This window comes from Hemibagrus wyckioides, linkage group LG06 (genome assembly GCF_019097595.1).
Source record: "Hemibagrus wyckioides isolate EC202008001 linkage group LG06, SWU_Hwy_1.0, whole genome shotgun sequence".
In the NCBI taxonomy this organism is placed as follows: domain Eukaryota; kingdom Metazoa; phylum Chordata; class Actinopteri; order Siluriformes; family Bagridae; genus Hemibagrus; species Hemibagrus wyckioides.
In genome coordinates, this window is record NC_080715.1 from 20,458,769 (window position 1) to 20,474,562 (window position 15,794).

At 36.6% G+C, this 15,794-nt stretch overlaps 1 protein-coding gene across 4 annotated transcripts in view; it reads left to right on the plus strand.

Moving 5' to 3' along the window:
* lrp1bb (low density lipoprotein receptor-related protein 1Bb) overlaps positions 1–15,794 on the plus strand; it is a 271,908-nt gene that overhangs the window by 254,485 nt on the left and 1,629 nt on the right. For 2 of the 4 annotated variants that reach the window (XM_058392915.1, XM_058392918.1), the window contains 14 exons: positions 90–313; positions 984–1,090; positions 1,864–1,980; positions 2,187–2,360; positions 4,659–4,784; positions 7,351–7,515; positions 9,070–9,231; positions 9,895–10,069; positions 11,131–11,235; positions 12,585–12,698; positions 14,013–14,089; positions 14,580–14,670; positions 15,020–15,170; positions 15,666–15,740. In XM_058392915.1, coding sequence (XP_058248898.1) covers positions 90–313; positions 984–1,090; positions 1,864–1,980; positions 2,187–2,360; positions 4,659–4,784; positions 7,351–7,515; positions 9,070–9,231; positions 9,895–10,069; positions 11,131–11,235; positions 12,585–12,698; positions 14,013–14,089; positions 14,580–14,670; positions 15,020–15,170; positions 15,666–15,740 — 1,863 coding nt within the window. The remainder of the gene's footprint in view (positions 1–89; positions 314–983; positions 1,091–1,863; positions 1,981–2,186; positions 2,361–4,658; positions 4,785–7,350; positions 7,516–9,069; positions 9,232–9,894; positions 10,070–11,130; positions 11,236–12,584; positions 12,699–14,012; positions 14,090–14,579; positions 14,671–15,019; positions 15,171–15,665; positions 15,741–15,794) is intronic. The other 2 variants (XM_058392917.1, XM_058392919.1) reach the window with 2 other exon arrangements.

Sequence of the window (15,794 nt, forward strand, 5' to 3'; positions counted from 1 at the left end):
ACACTTTATTAAATCTTCTAAATACATGACCTTTTTTTAAATTTAAGAAATTGCTTGAAAGCTTTCTTTTATCTTCCTGCCTTTTGTAGTGCCCTGATTTTCGGCGGCCCAGAGATGTGGCAGCTGATTGGGTAACTGGAAATATCTACTGGACAGACCACTCGAGAATGCACTGGTTCAGCTATTACACAGCCCACTGGACCAAGCTCAGATACTCCATTAATGTGGGGCAGCTCAAGGGACCCAACTGCACTCGTCTGATAACTGATATAGCAGGAGAGCCTTACGCTATTGCCATCAATCCAGTCAAAGGGTAATCTTTATAGTTATTTTTTAGCTATTCTGCTGTGGCTTTAAAAATACACAATAACCTTAGAAATCTGAAACTTTAATGGTCATGCATATTAAACATGAAATGGTAAATTACTAATGATAATGTTAAAAATGTATATGGTTTTGGATTCAGTTCAGCTGTGTAGTTATGAGAAGAAAATGGATCCTTAATGACTGGATGGGGAAGTTTAGCTTGCCCATATTTTGTTCACTGTTGTTCAGTGAAGGGTCGGCATGGCATATGATACAAATGATTTTTTTTCTAAATGCTGAATATGAATTTAAATAGCTTACCCTTTTGCAAAAATCAGTGACCTCTTTCCATGTTGTATTTTAATTATGACATTAAGCAGAGGTGCTTATATGGTATATCCGGTTAATTAAAGAGTGCTATTTTTTAACAATATTATACTATCTACTCTGATTGCTTCCCTGTCTTCCCCTATTTTTTGATCTGTTTCTCCACAAAAGCTCCTGTAGCTGCATTGCTACTGCTAATATTAATGACCTCAAATGAGGATTTCCATTAAAATGAATGTAATTTCTCATGTGAAATGTTAATGCATAGCTTGAAAAGAAAACACTTGCTTTTCTGCCATGGGCCAGGTCATCTTATTATGCCATCACAGAAATATCCATATTTGTTACAGTATGATGTATTGGTCTGTTATTGGCGATCACTCACAAATTGAGGAATCGGCAATGGATGGCTCTATGCGTAGAGTGTTGCTGGATAAAAAACTCAGGAGGCCTACAGGTATTATTATTATTTACTTTTGGACACTGCAGTTATAATTTTCTTATTCTTATGCTCTCTGTCTTCCACTGGCACTAAATTTATGTATTGTATATATATATATATATATATATATATATATATATATATATACACAACATAGACTAAATTATGGAGGTTGGAAATGGGGTTTTGTGTATCACAGGTTAGGTCAGAGTAACTTTTGTGTTTAGCTTTAGTACTTTCTTTAAGTTCTTCTTATTACTTTAAGGAAAATTCTCCACTGGAAAGCAAGTCTAGGTTGAATCTTTTTTGGCTCAACTTCCATTCCTTACTCTCTCTGCATCTCCATAACCTGTGGATGTATAATATGTATGTCTTTTAGATCTACAGCAATTCAGAATATATTCATTTACTGTATGTATTTTAGACAGCAATTAGACAGCATTTTGTACAGCAAAGTCATAAATGGTCTACTGCCTGCCCACAACTTGCATGGTTTATGCCTTCCTTAATATTTATATTAAAGCATGGGCTGTACTTAAAGTGGAAGTGGCTACTTTTGAGCTTTTTATTCATTGTGAAGGCAAGAAAATGGTGCAACAGTAAAGAAAAGTATTTACATGCATGGCTTTCATTGAACCTGTAGGCAATTTAGTATACACACTTGAATTTGGTCTCCTTTGTCCTCCTGTTCTTAAAAGTGTGTTTTAGCTTACTTGATTCTATGATCTATTGTGAGACCTGTTGATTGATTTATAAGGAAACTAAATTTGTTCCTAATCCTTCTATAGGATTAGCACTTGATTACTTCAGCCAGCGTTTGTATTGGGCTGATGCAGAGCTCTCGGTCATTGGGAGTGTGTGCTTGGATGGCTCAGATCCACGTGTGGTCATCAGGGGAAAACAGGGTATGTTAAACAATTTAATGATAATGTTTGTCTAATCATTTTATTTAGCATCACTTTCTAATGTGTTTGGATATGAAATGCAACATTTTAGATCACTTCAACACTAAATATTGGACACTATTCATGGACAAGTTAAATTAAGAACACATTAAATTAAATGATTGAAATGTGTATTAAATTACTATTCTTTGTAATCTTCTATACAGGGATGTCACAGCCATACAGAATTGACATTTTTGAGGACCTTATTTATGGAACTGACCTAAAACATGAAGTATTCAGAGTTCACAAGTATGGCAAACATCCTGTTGAGTTTCTGGATCCAGCTATTGAAAAAGCTACACACATCATGATTGCACATCGTTTCAAGCAGCAAGATGGTAAGGCTTTTTTTTTTCTCTCCCCAGTCAAATTAAGTTGCCCTCTGAACCTTATCTCTTTCAGAGGCTGGTGGATGGTAAAAATGTGATTTGTCCGAAATGATGTTTGTGGGATGTGAAAGGTGCTGGTTTAAAATTAGCCTTGAATTAGTAACGGGTTAATAAGAGGTTATTAAGATGAATTTAAGATTAAGAGGTCTTTCGGCTATTGAAGGTTTCAACAGAATGAAATTTTCAAAGAGGTAGCAGATGGAACAGATCATTATATAGTATTATTATATAGTATTCCATCATTTTGTGATTCAAATCAATCAATCATACAGTGCTCAGATAAACTTGTTAGCTATGCTTTAGTTTCTAGTCATTTGTGATTCAGCTGAAGGAAAAGTTTGTTGTTTATTATCAGTACCTCAACATCAGAAATAAAACTAGTAGGTCTATGAGTATGTGTAATTGACTCTGATAGATCTTTGCTAGTGAGGGTGTTGCATTGTGGGCCAGCTGTGCCTTTCCCCACTGACTCATTAACTCTAAAGCTTTACTCTGAGTGAAGAACTTGCACTGCTAGCAAAACCTAGAAGTGTGATGTCTTCAGCAAAACATGGATTAAACCCTTTTGCTTTTCTCTGCTGTTTTTTTTTTTTTTTTTTACTTTGCACAGGATCCCTAGCCAACCATAAACCACGGAGTGTTCTTGAACAACTGTTTGGGATTGTGCGTTTCTGTGAAAGCACCCTGTTTCACATGCATTGCTGGTGTGCACACATGGCACAGCTGGTGAATTGTATTATTTGAGGGCCATGCTTTTAGACAAGAAAACCAGAGCTCTAGCCCATTCTAAATGTATTGAAACAGCAAGGCCAGTTATATTGTGTTTGCTATACACTGAAAACATTTCGGTTTGAGATCAAAAGAAACGAGAGATCAGAATTTCAGCTTTCATTTTACATTTAAATGTCTTCAGCAACAGCAAACAACTGAGTAGCATTTCACCTCCTGAAGAGGAGACTGAAGGGAGAAACCCAACAAAACAAACCACTGTGGTAGAAGCCTGGAAAAGCATCACTATAGATGAATGCAACAGTGGGTCACTGGCTTGATCCCGTTATAGCAAGCAAGGGATATGTAACCAAATATTATGTGTTATTCACATCCATTTACTGTATCTGTTCCAAACATTTTGCTAACATAAATTTATCATTCTGTGTTGTTTTACCAATCTACATGTAAATTTATAGACTACTGAAATATTTAAACTAACACTTAAACTAGCAAAAAAACAATACATCTGTTTGCATTCCTGCTATATTACCGCCCAGCAGAGTTTTAGACTCATGGTATTATTAGTCTGTGACGTAGTGAATCACTGATAGAGACTTCAAAAGCATTTGTGCAGTTCGCTTTGGATAAATGCATCTTCTAAATGTCATAGATTTAAATGTAAATATCAGGAAATGAAAACTGAAATTCTGATCTATTCATATATTCATCTCAAACCTAAAACCTAAACGTCTTCATTGTCTAGCAAAAAGAAATAACACCAAAATTGACCTTGGTGTTCCATTACTTTAGGCCGGTACCGTCTATCCGAAAGAATCCCAGACAAAATATAAAAATGCACTGTAATGAATGATTTTTTTTCCCCAAAAAATTCCAAAAAACAAATTTCCCTTTATACTGCCATTTGTGCTGAAATATTTAAATGTATTATGAAGGAGGAAATAACATTTCACAAATAATTGTAAATATATTACTAGACAGTTGCACTGGTGTTTTGCTGCCATGACAAATTAAATGTTTACTAATTTATCCTCTTACATTGATATTATTATTCTATGGGTTTTTCATTTTTTTTTGTCTTTTTTTTAAATAAAATGCTATTGGAGACTTTATTACATTTGTGAGTTAAATAACCTTTTACAAATATGTCTCATGGTCCCTCTTATGGTCCACATGGTATTTTTGGTTCTGCTCATCCACACTTTGTCGTTGTCTTCCATCATAGACGTTTTATAGAACGCTTTAAAATATGTAGGAAATCTAGTCTCAGATGAATATTTAACATGTTTTCTTCAGTGTTTTGCATTTAAGCAATCTTTTTCAGCCCCACAAGCAACTTTTTTACAATATGAATTCTGCACACTGTGGACAAGACTCACATATAGAATTTTTTCAATCTCTTTTAAAGACAATGTTTTATATCTGTTCGGAGAATATAGTGCATATCTGTATAGACTGCATGCTTTAACGGCTTATCTGTAGTGTGATGATTGACAACTTTTTGTATTGCATTTTCAGTGACTAACCCGTGTCTAAAGATAACCTGTGACTTCATGTGCCTGCTCAATCCAACTGGAGCCAGTTGTGCCTGTCCTGAGGGGAAGACTCTGGTTAATGGCTCCTGTATTGATCCCAGTGTGGCAGGTCAGCCATTTGTCCTATAATCAGGTTGCTAGTGAATGTACACTCATACAATGTGGCACTATTGGTTTTTTGTTGTTGTTGTTTGTTTGTTTGTTTGTTTGTTTGTTTGTTTGTTTGTTTGTTTGTTTTGAAAGCTTGCCAGAAAGGTGCACATCTGGCAGAGACTAAAGATGTGCACCAGCACTGGTGTCTCAGAGGTCACAACAAGAAAACAGAAGGGTTTTATTTTTATGCATGTGCTATGGAGCAGTCAGATATGAAGCTTGTGGGACAAGAAAAACCCACATTCATTAATAAGAACACGCAGCATTAATTCATTCAGCCTCAGTAACTGTTTGCTCAGGGTAGCAATGGTTTAAATTTGGCTACTAGTTTTTGATATTTTGGAAACAGGAACCAACGTAATACATTCAAAAACTGCTCTATTGTTTTTCAATTTTATATGTGATAACCCATATGTTGTGCAGTCTGAGATGCTTTAGTACTTAACATGGCTATAAAGCTTGGTTATTATTATTTGCTGTACACTTCCTGTCAACTCATACCAGTCTGGCCGATTTCCTCTGGCTTCTCTCATCAGCAAGGCATTTGTGACCACAGAACTGCTGCTCACTGAATTGCTTTTTTTTACCACACCATTCTGTGTAAACTCTAGAGACTGCTGTGAGTGAAAATCCCAGGAGATCACAATTTTCTGAAATACTTTAACCAGCCCATCTGGCAGTAATAACCATGCCACAGTTAAAGTGACTGAGATCACATATTTTCCACATTCATATGTTTGATTTGAACATTAACTGAAGCTCTTGATCTGCATGATTTTATGCATTGTGCTGCTGTCACATGAGTGACTGATTGGATAACTGCATTGATAACCAAGTGTATTAGTGTTGCTATTAAATGTATATACACTAAATTGCCAAAAGTGTATAGACACCTGACCATCACACACATATATAAGCTTTCCCCAAACTGCCACAAAATTGAAAGCATACAGCTGTATAAGATGCCTTTGGAAGCTGTAGTATTACAGTTTCGCTTCACTGTAACTAAGTTGGCAAACCCTTGTCCAGTATCACAATACCCCTGTGCACAAAGTGAGGTTCATGAAGACATGGTTTGCCAAGGTTGAAGAGGAAAACCTCAAGTGGTCTGCACAGAGCTCTGACCTCAACCCCACTGAACACCTTTGGGATGAACTGGAACACTGACTGCACCTCAGACCTCCTCACCTGAGAACAGTACCTGACCTCACTAATGCTCTTAAATGGCATGTTCAAAAAGCACATATGTGTGTTATGGTCCAGTGTCCATATACTGGCAATATACTGTATGGTGCATGAATATTTGGACAGTGAACCGTTTTTTGTTTTATTTTGCTATTGTAAAACTCACCATAATGGATTTGAAATAAAGCAAGATTGAAGTGTAGACTTTTAGCTTTAATTCAAGGGGTTTAACATAAAATATTGCATTGAATAATTATAAGGATTATTTTAATACTATGCAGTCAATGACTGCCTGAAGTCTGGAACACAGCCAAGCAATGAGTTTCCTTCCTTGAGATGCGTTGCCAAGGTTTACTACAAGCAATTTCTTGTTTTTGCAACTTTCTTCAGTTTTGTCTTCAGTGCTCAGTTGGGTAAAGGTCAGGTGACTTTCTCTGCCATTTCAGAACATTCTTTTCTTTGCTTTAAGCTTTTTGGTTGCTTTCATGGTATGTTTTGGGTTATTATCCACCTGTACTGTGAAGTGCATCGGTTTTTCAGCATTTGACTGAATCTGAGCAGAAAGTATTGCACTATACATTTCAGAATTCATCCTGCTGCTTCTATCAGCAGTCACATCATCAACATCTTGAAGTAAACCCAATTGTATTTACATTCATAAAGGCATCTCCTGATTGTTGACTTTGACAGTGATACTCTTACCTCTCTGAGAATGTTCTTGGCTTAGCTGGATGTTTGAAGGTGTTTTCTTTGCCAAGGAAAGAATTCTGTGATCATCCACTTTAGTTGTCTTCCTTGGACTATAATTGCTGTAATTTCTAAATGTTTCCTGCAGTGTTTTCGTTTAATACCTTGAATAACAGCTAAAAGTCTAGACTTATATCTTGATGGTTTCAGTCAGATCCATTATGCTTAGAAAGTAAAATTTCTAATGCAAATTTGTTTCTGCATTTTGTGGCAAAACCTCTAAATTGGTTCATGTGTAAGTTGCTATCAGAAGTCACATAATTAGTTATCATCTCCCTCTCTGTGTAATTAAAAAATAAAATAATCTCCATATAAATACACCTGTTTTTTATCCCAAACTTTTATTATCCCGCAGACCACTATTAAATCTTTTATTGAAAAAGAATTTAAAGCAGTCTGAAATGGCCTCCAATGTCACTCATATGCTGTTCTGTGTGTTTCAAAGCTTGACAGTATAACAAAAAATGACTGCATCCTATTTTAGACTCCAAAATCCCATGGAGCACTCTGAAAGGACAAGGTCTATTGGGTTTGGATGTGTAGTGTGTGCTGCTCTGTTTTAGTGTGTTTTTGTTCTGCCATTGCTAAAGGCGAGCTGTGTCGACCTGCCTGTGAGAACGGAGGCCGTTGCGTGGCCAATGAGAAAGGTGACTGGCGCTGTTATTGCTGGCCCAATTTCTCTGGAGAGCGCTGTGAAATTAACCACTGCACAGACTACTGCTTAAATGGAGGCACATGTACAGGGTCTCCTTTAGGTAAGAAAAACCTTTACCTCTGTGTTAGCTCATTCTGTCAGCTTAAGATTTTGCTTTGACTTATTTCTTGACTTATTTATTTCTCCTTTGACCTGCTTCCTTTGAAACTTTTCTGTGCTACTTGCACTCAATTAAATGCAGCCAGTCAGGTCTGTTTATGATAGGGTGCTCTGTTTGAATAGCAGCTCAGTTTTTTCAACATAGTCAAGTACCTTCCCTAGCTTATTTCTGTATCATTGTCCTCGATGTAAGAGGTATACAAAACAACTCCTTTTTGGTAGTGATATTGGAGTTAGATGTTTCAGGTATGGGTTTGACCTGTTTTGCAAAAAAAAAAAAAAAAAGACATTTAATTAAAGATTCAATGAATCACACAGTTTTGGTTTTGAAACCGAAACTCATCACATGTGGTGTTTAGTCTGTGAGTCAACACAAAAAACATTGGGAGGTTACCACATAGGTAACTGGTTTTTAACAAATTTGAGGTACCTTTAACTTATTAGTAGCATTCAATAGCCCTGGGCACGAGCATGTGTTTAGTTTTATGTTTGGGTTACAGCAGTTGCTGCTATTCCAAAGTTGTTATTATTATTATTATTTTTAGAAGTAGTAGTGGTAATAGTAATAGTACTAGTGGTAATAGTTGTAGGAGTAGCAGTCAACTAGAGTCACAATTCATATATTTTGTGAGTAACATTTTATTTAGTGGCTGTATGTTCAAAGACAGAAGGAAAACTTTCCAAATACTATTTTTATGCACAGCAGCTGTTACTGTATATCGCTTTATTCTGTTTGGAATCTGATGCAGCCTGTTGTGAATATACAATTCCTTGAGTATGCTTCATGAATTATTTTAATTTTGAATGAGATTTCTTTATTGCCACCTGTTAAAATGCTGCTAATGATAAAATCAGCCAAGTGTGTTTTACAATCAGTGTATTACAATCAATAAAGTGCTATTTTCTATCTGCAATCATTCTTATAGTATGTGAAGCACACATTAAAGCAGTTCATACTAAATCAGTTTGATAGAAAAATAAATGCATTTTATAAATTGCTTGCGTAAAGGCATGCTGCTTGGGTTTTTTTTAAATAAAAACAGTGTTTTCTTGAATGTTTGGAAGTTCAACATTGGTAGCAATTGCTTCAGTAGCAACAGATTATAAAAAGTCTTTCTTATGTTTTTTTTTTATTGTACTGCTAATTACTGTTCATTGTTATTAAAAAAAAACTACTTGAAAGTAAATCAATTTACTGACAGCAGAATAATCTAACACAATATGTTGTTATCCTATTTAAATCTAATTGTTGGCTAAACAATGGGTTTTTTCCCCATTGAATGTGGATTATTTGTCCACGATGTCAACATTTATTTAAACAGGTAAAGCAATTTCAAGGACATATTTTAAATGTCACTGATAATCAGTTTAGTTCCTGTGGTCCTTGTCAAGAAAGGTTAAATGGCAAAATGGAAGACTCTGCCATCATGTGAAGGACAAAAAGACATCTTTTTCACTGACTCTAAGAAATAATGTGTGTCTCTCCCCCCTATAGGGAAGCCAACATGTCGCTGTGCTGTGGGCTTCACGGGGCCTAACTGTGAGCGCCGGGTGTGTGATAATTATTGTCTGAATGGAGGAACATGCGATGTCAGCCAGGGAAACCAGCCTGTGTGCCGCTGTTTAGCAGAGTACACAGGTGACCGCTGCCTTCACCGTAAGTGCCCCAAAAAGCATTTGTTCAGCTTGTTCAGTTGCATTTATAATTACAAACAGTATTATTTCTGACTAATCCCAGTTCTGTGAAAAAGTCCTGTTGGAACAATCAACCTTTTAACATTCGAGGGCAGATGGTATACAAAATTAAAAACAAACCAGATAAAAAGATCCTAAAAGAAATGACTGATCTTCAGAGGCATTGGTTAAATGTCTAAGATTTAATTTAATTTAATATTCAAAGCCAGTGTGCATGTTTTTGCAATGAGCTCCCAGGAGCAATGTTCTAAACAAAAAGAAGCAGAAGTCATTTTTCCACAAATGAAAGCATTTGTAAGGTTTGTGTCCACAAAGGGTTCAAAATGCTAAAGTGATGACCTAAAGGTGTTTATGTGCTCTGTTGAAAAAAATACCGCTATGTAGTTTTTGTTATGCTTCATAACAGGGATTTTTTTTCTCAATTTCATTAATGTATTTTCTCTGTAGCACACCCAAGGGGTGATATGCCTCCATTTATGTACTAGATACTTGATGCAGATAATTAACTCTCATTAAAGCTCTGTAAAAGTCCAATTAAAGCAGCAGATAATACAGAGGGTAATTTTCTCACAAATTCTAATTAGGCACTCACAAATGATTTTTCTGTGTATTTTTCCCATGACAGACATCTGTCACCATTACTGTGTAAACTCTAAAGCCTGCACGCTGTCTGTCTCTGGCCATGTGGAGTGTGTGTGTCCAGCTCGATATGAAGGGATCAAATGTGACACGGACAAGTGCCTACGGTGCCACGGGGCACCGTGCATTATTGATGCAGAGACTGGAGATGTGACCTGCAAGTATGTTACACAATGGATTGAAATGACCAGTGCTTTTAAAAATCTGGTTTTCTCTTGATGCTGTACTGCACTAGCTTTAGAAACTCAAGAACAGTGTTTGTAGATGACCAGGTAGAACAGGGGTGTTTAAACAGGTGTCAAAAATTAGAACAGATTAGACCTTTTTAAGACAGAAGGCCCAATCTCTCTCTCTCTCTCTCTCTCGCATTCTTTTCTACTTTAATTTTTTATTACAACTTATATTACTGAAAACACCATGAGTGAATCTTTGAAATATTGACAAGTTTATATTTATATTTATGTTTAGTATTTGGTTTGTTCCCTTTTTTTCTTTAATGACACTGTGCACTAAAGCTGGCACGAACTCCACAAGTTTGTGCAAAACCTTATGATCCAATTTAGGTTAAATCCGTGTGAATGTCCTCTGAACACATGCTTCACTAAAAGTGATTAGACATGAGGAAAATCTGACCAAGGCATTTAACATGCGCCATATCACACATTTGCTTACATTTAAATAGGGACATTGTAATTAAATATTCTACAAATTGTATAATTAATATCTTTTTATGTAAATATTTCCTGTTTATTTATTTGTATTTGTTACAGATGCACTTTTTGTATGTTGATTTGGCTAAATATACTTCCCTAAATTAATTTGCAGGTATAGTGAGGAAAAAAAGGTCTTTTATAAAAATGCATTTTGTCTGTTAACAGTTTGCTGCCACCATCAAGTGAAAGGAAACATTGCAGCATTTTGCCCTCCTATCATGCATTCTAAGAAAGAAGCCACGGGCCAGTTTACATCTGTCTGCAGGCTGCATTTGGCCCTGGCACCAGATTTTGCACACTTTTGAGATACAATTTCTGTAAACCTGAAATCTTGTTCAATTCATATCTAACATTAGGAAGACTAGACCTTTATCCCTGCCACATACTTTTTCCCACCATTGCATTACATTTCGAATATTGATCATCGGATACATATGCATTGGTATAGATAGTGTCAGTCTGATCATTTTATCAGATCTATCCATCTGCACTTTCCTTCCATCTTGCAGCTGCACCAGTGGTAGAATTGCCTCCAGCTGCCAGCTGTGTGATGGGTACTGCTACAATGGAGGCACCTGTCATCTGGACCCTGACACCAACCTGCCCTTCTGCCAGTGAGTAATGACTAAATACCTTCTTTTGTGTGGGTACAAACCCCAGCAATTAGACATGCCCAATGCAGTGCCTTACAGCTTTGCTATTCATTTGCAAAATGTTGCAAAATTGCCAGAAAACACATTGATGTATTTCCCACCGTTTGGGACCAGAATGGCTCTGCGTGGGGTAAACGATGTCACCCAGTTGCAGTTTAAACCCAATTTTAATATTGTAAAAGCTCTTTGATTTAAAATCTTAGGAGGCAGGTGTTTCAATTTGTAAGAACCCAGGAGTACATTATTTTTGAAACAGTGAAGACTGTTGTTTTTCTTTCTCCTTATTCTTTATAATGTCACCTTTGAGAGTTTTGAAATTGTGAATGACAGGTCTCTTTATTATTGGCTGTCTTGTTAGCGACAACATCACACTTTCTACTGATGTCCAGTTCAGTTGTCCAGTTCACCAGCAGCAAAAAATGTCATTAACTAGAATGAAATCTCAGTCACTTCTCTTTAAGCACTGAGTCGAACCAAAGCATGCCAAACAGTTCTTGTAGTGTGAATGACATTTTTGGCAACGCGTGATAGGACTGAGATGAACTCAATTTCTATGCAAATTATCTCATTGGCTTTTCTGGGACGTTAAAAGATCCTGGAAATGTAGTTTGTTTTTACAGTATCTCATAGCCAAAAATATGTGGAAAATCTGGTCCTTTTTTTGCCTTGAAATAATGAATCTTCTTAGCATGAATCTTCTTCCTGCTGTTCCTACATCTTCATTTATGTAATTTATCTTAGTTTTGTGCTAAATTGTGTTAAGAACATTTTGGGTATCTTCTACCACTACGCTTTTTACCAGAAGATCGCTCCCGAGCCACTGAACTAAATAAATCTCATTTATTTACATTACCATATTGAATACATGTTTTTTTTTTTCCTGGCATTCACGGCTGTTCTGGAGATGTTGATTATCTCATAAACTCTACAGTTCTGTTGAGAATTTTCTTTGATATTAACAAAATTGTATTAAAGTTATATAGCCATGGTCTGTGCAAATTAGCCATAATGGGTTGTCACTGATGTATAATTAAGGATAAGTGGGATGGTGTTAAATGTCAGGCCTTTTTACAACAATGCTGCATGCATGTGTGATTCGATAAAAGAAACTCCAAGCTTGTTTGCAAGTGGACAGCTTATTGTTTGTTTTTTATACATGTAGATAATAAATATATACTTTTAAAATGAACATATACTACACATAATGAATATAATTTTAACCAGTTTAATAGGGAGCAAAGGTTTCTGCCAGTGGGGTCTCACTCAGAGTTTTGTAATTTTTTTCCTCACACCATTGCAATTTCTTGCAGCTGCACAGCTGGTTTCAAGAACCAGCGTTGTGATGAGCTGGCCAACCCCTGTGATTACTACTGTCAGAATGATGGGATATGCACAATAACATCCCTTAACAAACCCCGCTGCAAGTAGGTCCCCTATCAGCACCTTTACCACCCAGAACCTTCATCTCCAGCCTGCTTCACCATTCAGCAGTGGCCTTTTCTCATACACACCCAACACACACATGTTTCAAACCCATAGTCCCCATGTCCATACCACAGGGAAGCATATTATCTGTGTAACCACTACAGACTCATGCAGTGCTGCTAGAAGTGGCTAACAGTGAAAGGGTCACTGTGAAATACAGGAATCTGATTATCAGTTTTGCTGTTACACAAATCCTTTAGTAGAATTCTTAAAATAAACATGATCATGGTCTGTTTGCATATGGAGAAGGAAGTGAACAGTGTTATTGAAAATTGCAGTCTAACACAGTTATGCTGGTGGTAAAGACCTCCGTGTCAATGAAATTCAACAGTAAGAAAAAAAACAGTTTATATAATGCATTGCAAAATGTTTTTCCTCAAGTGCATGTTTGTTACGAATTATGTAAGCATAACAACTATAGGATTATAAATGTAGAAAAAAATACATATTGTATATTTTTTGGATTTAGAGAATACTATATGCTAATTAAAACAATATTAAAAGTTAATGGAGAGAATACTGAAGACAAATGGAGAGAATACTGAACACTAATTTAGAGAGTACTGTATACTAAAGTAGAGAATACTGAATACTAATTTAGAGAGTACGGAATACTAATTTAAAAATACTGAACACTAATTTATAGAGTACTAAATGCTAATTGAGAGAGCACTGAATACTAATATAGAGAATACTGAATACTAATTTAGAGAGTACTGAATACTAATGTAGAGAATACTGAATACCTATTTAGAGAGTACTGAATACTAATGTAGAGAATACTGAATACTAATTTAGAGATTACTGAATACTAATTTAAAGAATACCGAATACTATTTTAGAAAATAAAAAATAGAGAATATAAACTACTAATATAGAGAATAGTAAACACTAATTTGGAGAATACTGCATACATGCACAGTTACTCAATCCAGACTGCACAGTTTATACAAAAACACCATCCTCTCATTTGAATATTGATATACAGTTCATACAGTTACCATTCTCACCTGGCAACCTCAATCATCAAACATCTGCTCAGTCACACATGCCACACATTCGACGGCTTCATCTGCAAGCCAGATGACTCGACCTTTTGTACCCCGATTCTCCATGTGTTAAATTACTTTTGTATCCTCGGCCTGTCTTAATTGCGTCTTCAGTCTCTGTTGTTCTAAACTTTCCACATTTCATCTGAAGTGATTAGCATGCATAAGCATCATCTGATCTTTCCTGTGGATGATTTTAATCAGGTGTTCAGCCAATTGGTCGGGGACGCAGTGTGAGCGGCCCGCCCCGAAGAGCAGCCGCTCCGACAACACGCCTGGAGGTGAGTGAGCACAAACATGGCTTCCTCTTTCATTACTGCACACTCATGGCTCTGATTAAAATCATCTGCTTGCTTTCAGGGAACATGTAGCAAAGGCATCAGAGCATTGCCAAATGTGATTTATGATGTAGGAGATTTATTGTAATCCCCAGGAGGGATTAAAGCTGCTCAGAACCAATCTATCCAGGACTTCTTCATCTGTATTTCATTTGCACTATGTAGATACATATAAACACATGTACTTATTTATATTTGATAAACAGTCAGAGAGATAGGAAGATTGTCTTTGTGTATGTTTAGGTTCGATAAGAAACATGGTGCTGAGAGTTTTTCATACTCTCTAATAAGGTAGTTGCTTAAGATTTAGCTGTAACAGTTTTACATGCACTAAAAACTGCCATGCTGTAGCGCAAACAAGACTCGACCCCTGCCTTGGACATTCGTGATGACTAGAGTTTAATTCCTGCTTTTTCGTTCTTCTTCACTGCAGGGAGCATAGCCATTATTGTGCCTCTGGTCCTGCTGGTTATTTTGATAACAACTGTCGTGGCTGGGGTCTTCATCTGTAGAAGGCAGCAGAGGTATTACAGGAACACAGCATGTGGCTGAGAGGATGGCTGTTCTGTACTCTTGAAGGGTTAAAATGTGCACTTGTTGCCATGGTGCAAAACTACATCCTGAGAAATATACTGTACCCAAACTATTAAAAATAGCTCTTTTGTGCCAAGTGACCACTTCACAGCTTTGTGAAGTGTGCACTGTGGAAAAATTTTACTAACTCGCTCAAAACAAGTACAAATACTATTACTGAATCATGACATTGTGCCCTTGACATCAGTGTAACTTTTTTATTATGCAAAAAGATTCAGTTCTGAATATTTCCGAGACCCCTTTGATGCATGATGAAAACATGTCTATGACCTCACCTAGGGGCAAGCGAGTCCAGAGGCAACCCATGACTAATGGAGGCATTAATGTGGAGATTGGCAATCCATCCTACAACATGTACGAGGTGGAGCATGATAACCACGCTGATGCAGGGAGCTTTCTTAAACCAAATTTCACATTGGATCCACATAAGGTTTGTGTATATGACCTCTTCACTGATATAGATTACTGTGTATGTGGAAGAGCTGAACTGAGCAGCTATAGGTTCAGACCTTTAAATTTTACACACATGCAAGAAACACAAGAAACCGGTTGATAAATACAGAAATAAATCATCAGCTTTAACCCCTAAGACTTCCTTTGCATCTTTCTATGACATATGCCAAGCGCATTTTATATAACTGCATTTATGTATAGATATATTTTTGTAATGGTTTAAATATTTTCAGAGGTTACCATCGTTACGTGTCAGCGCTGTGCTTGTAGCAACTTGTGGCGGTTTATTAGTGCTCCGTTTAACACAATAACAGCAGACACCCACACATCTGTGTATTCTCTTACTGCACCCTAGAGTGATGCTTCTACTCTGACAAGTGTTCTGAATGCCTTTTCTGTATGAAATAAACTTTTATGTGCTGTAAAGTACAGGATCTTGAGCAGATTTCAAGCAAGAGTGTGTTTATTACAGGGGTGGTGTGTAAAATCCAGTGACCCCCGCAATCTGAACATACACTCTATCCCTAAAGAAGTTATACCTGGACAGGTGAAGCCCTTTGTCCTAATTGGTGGCTTTGACCATTGCATGAAAGACACTCAT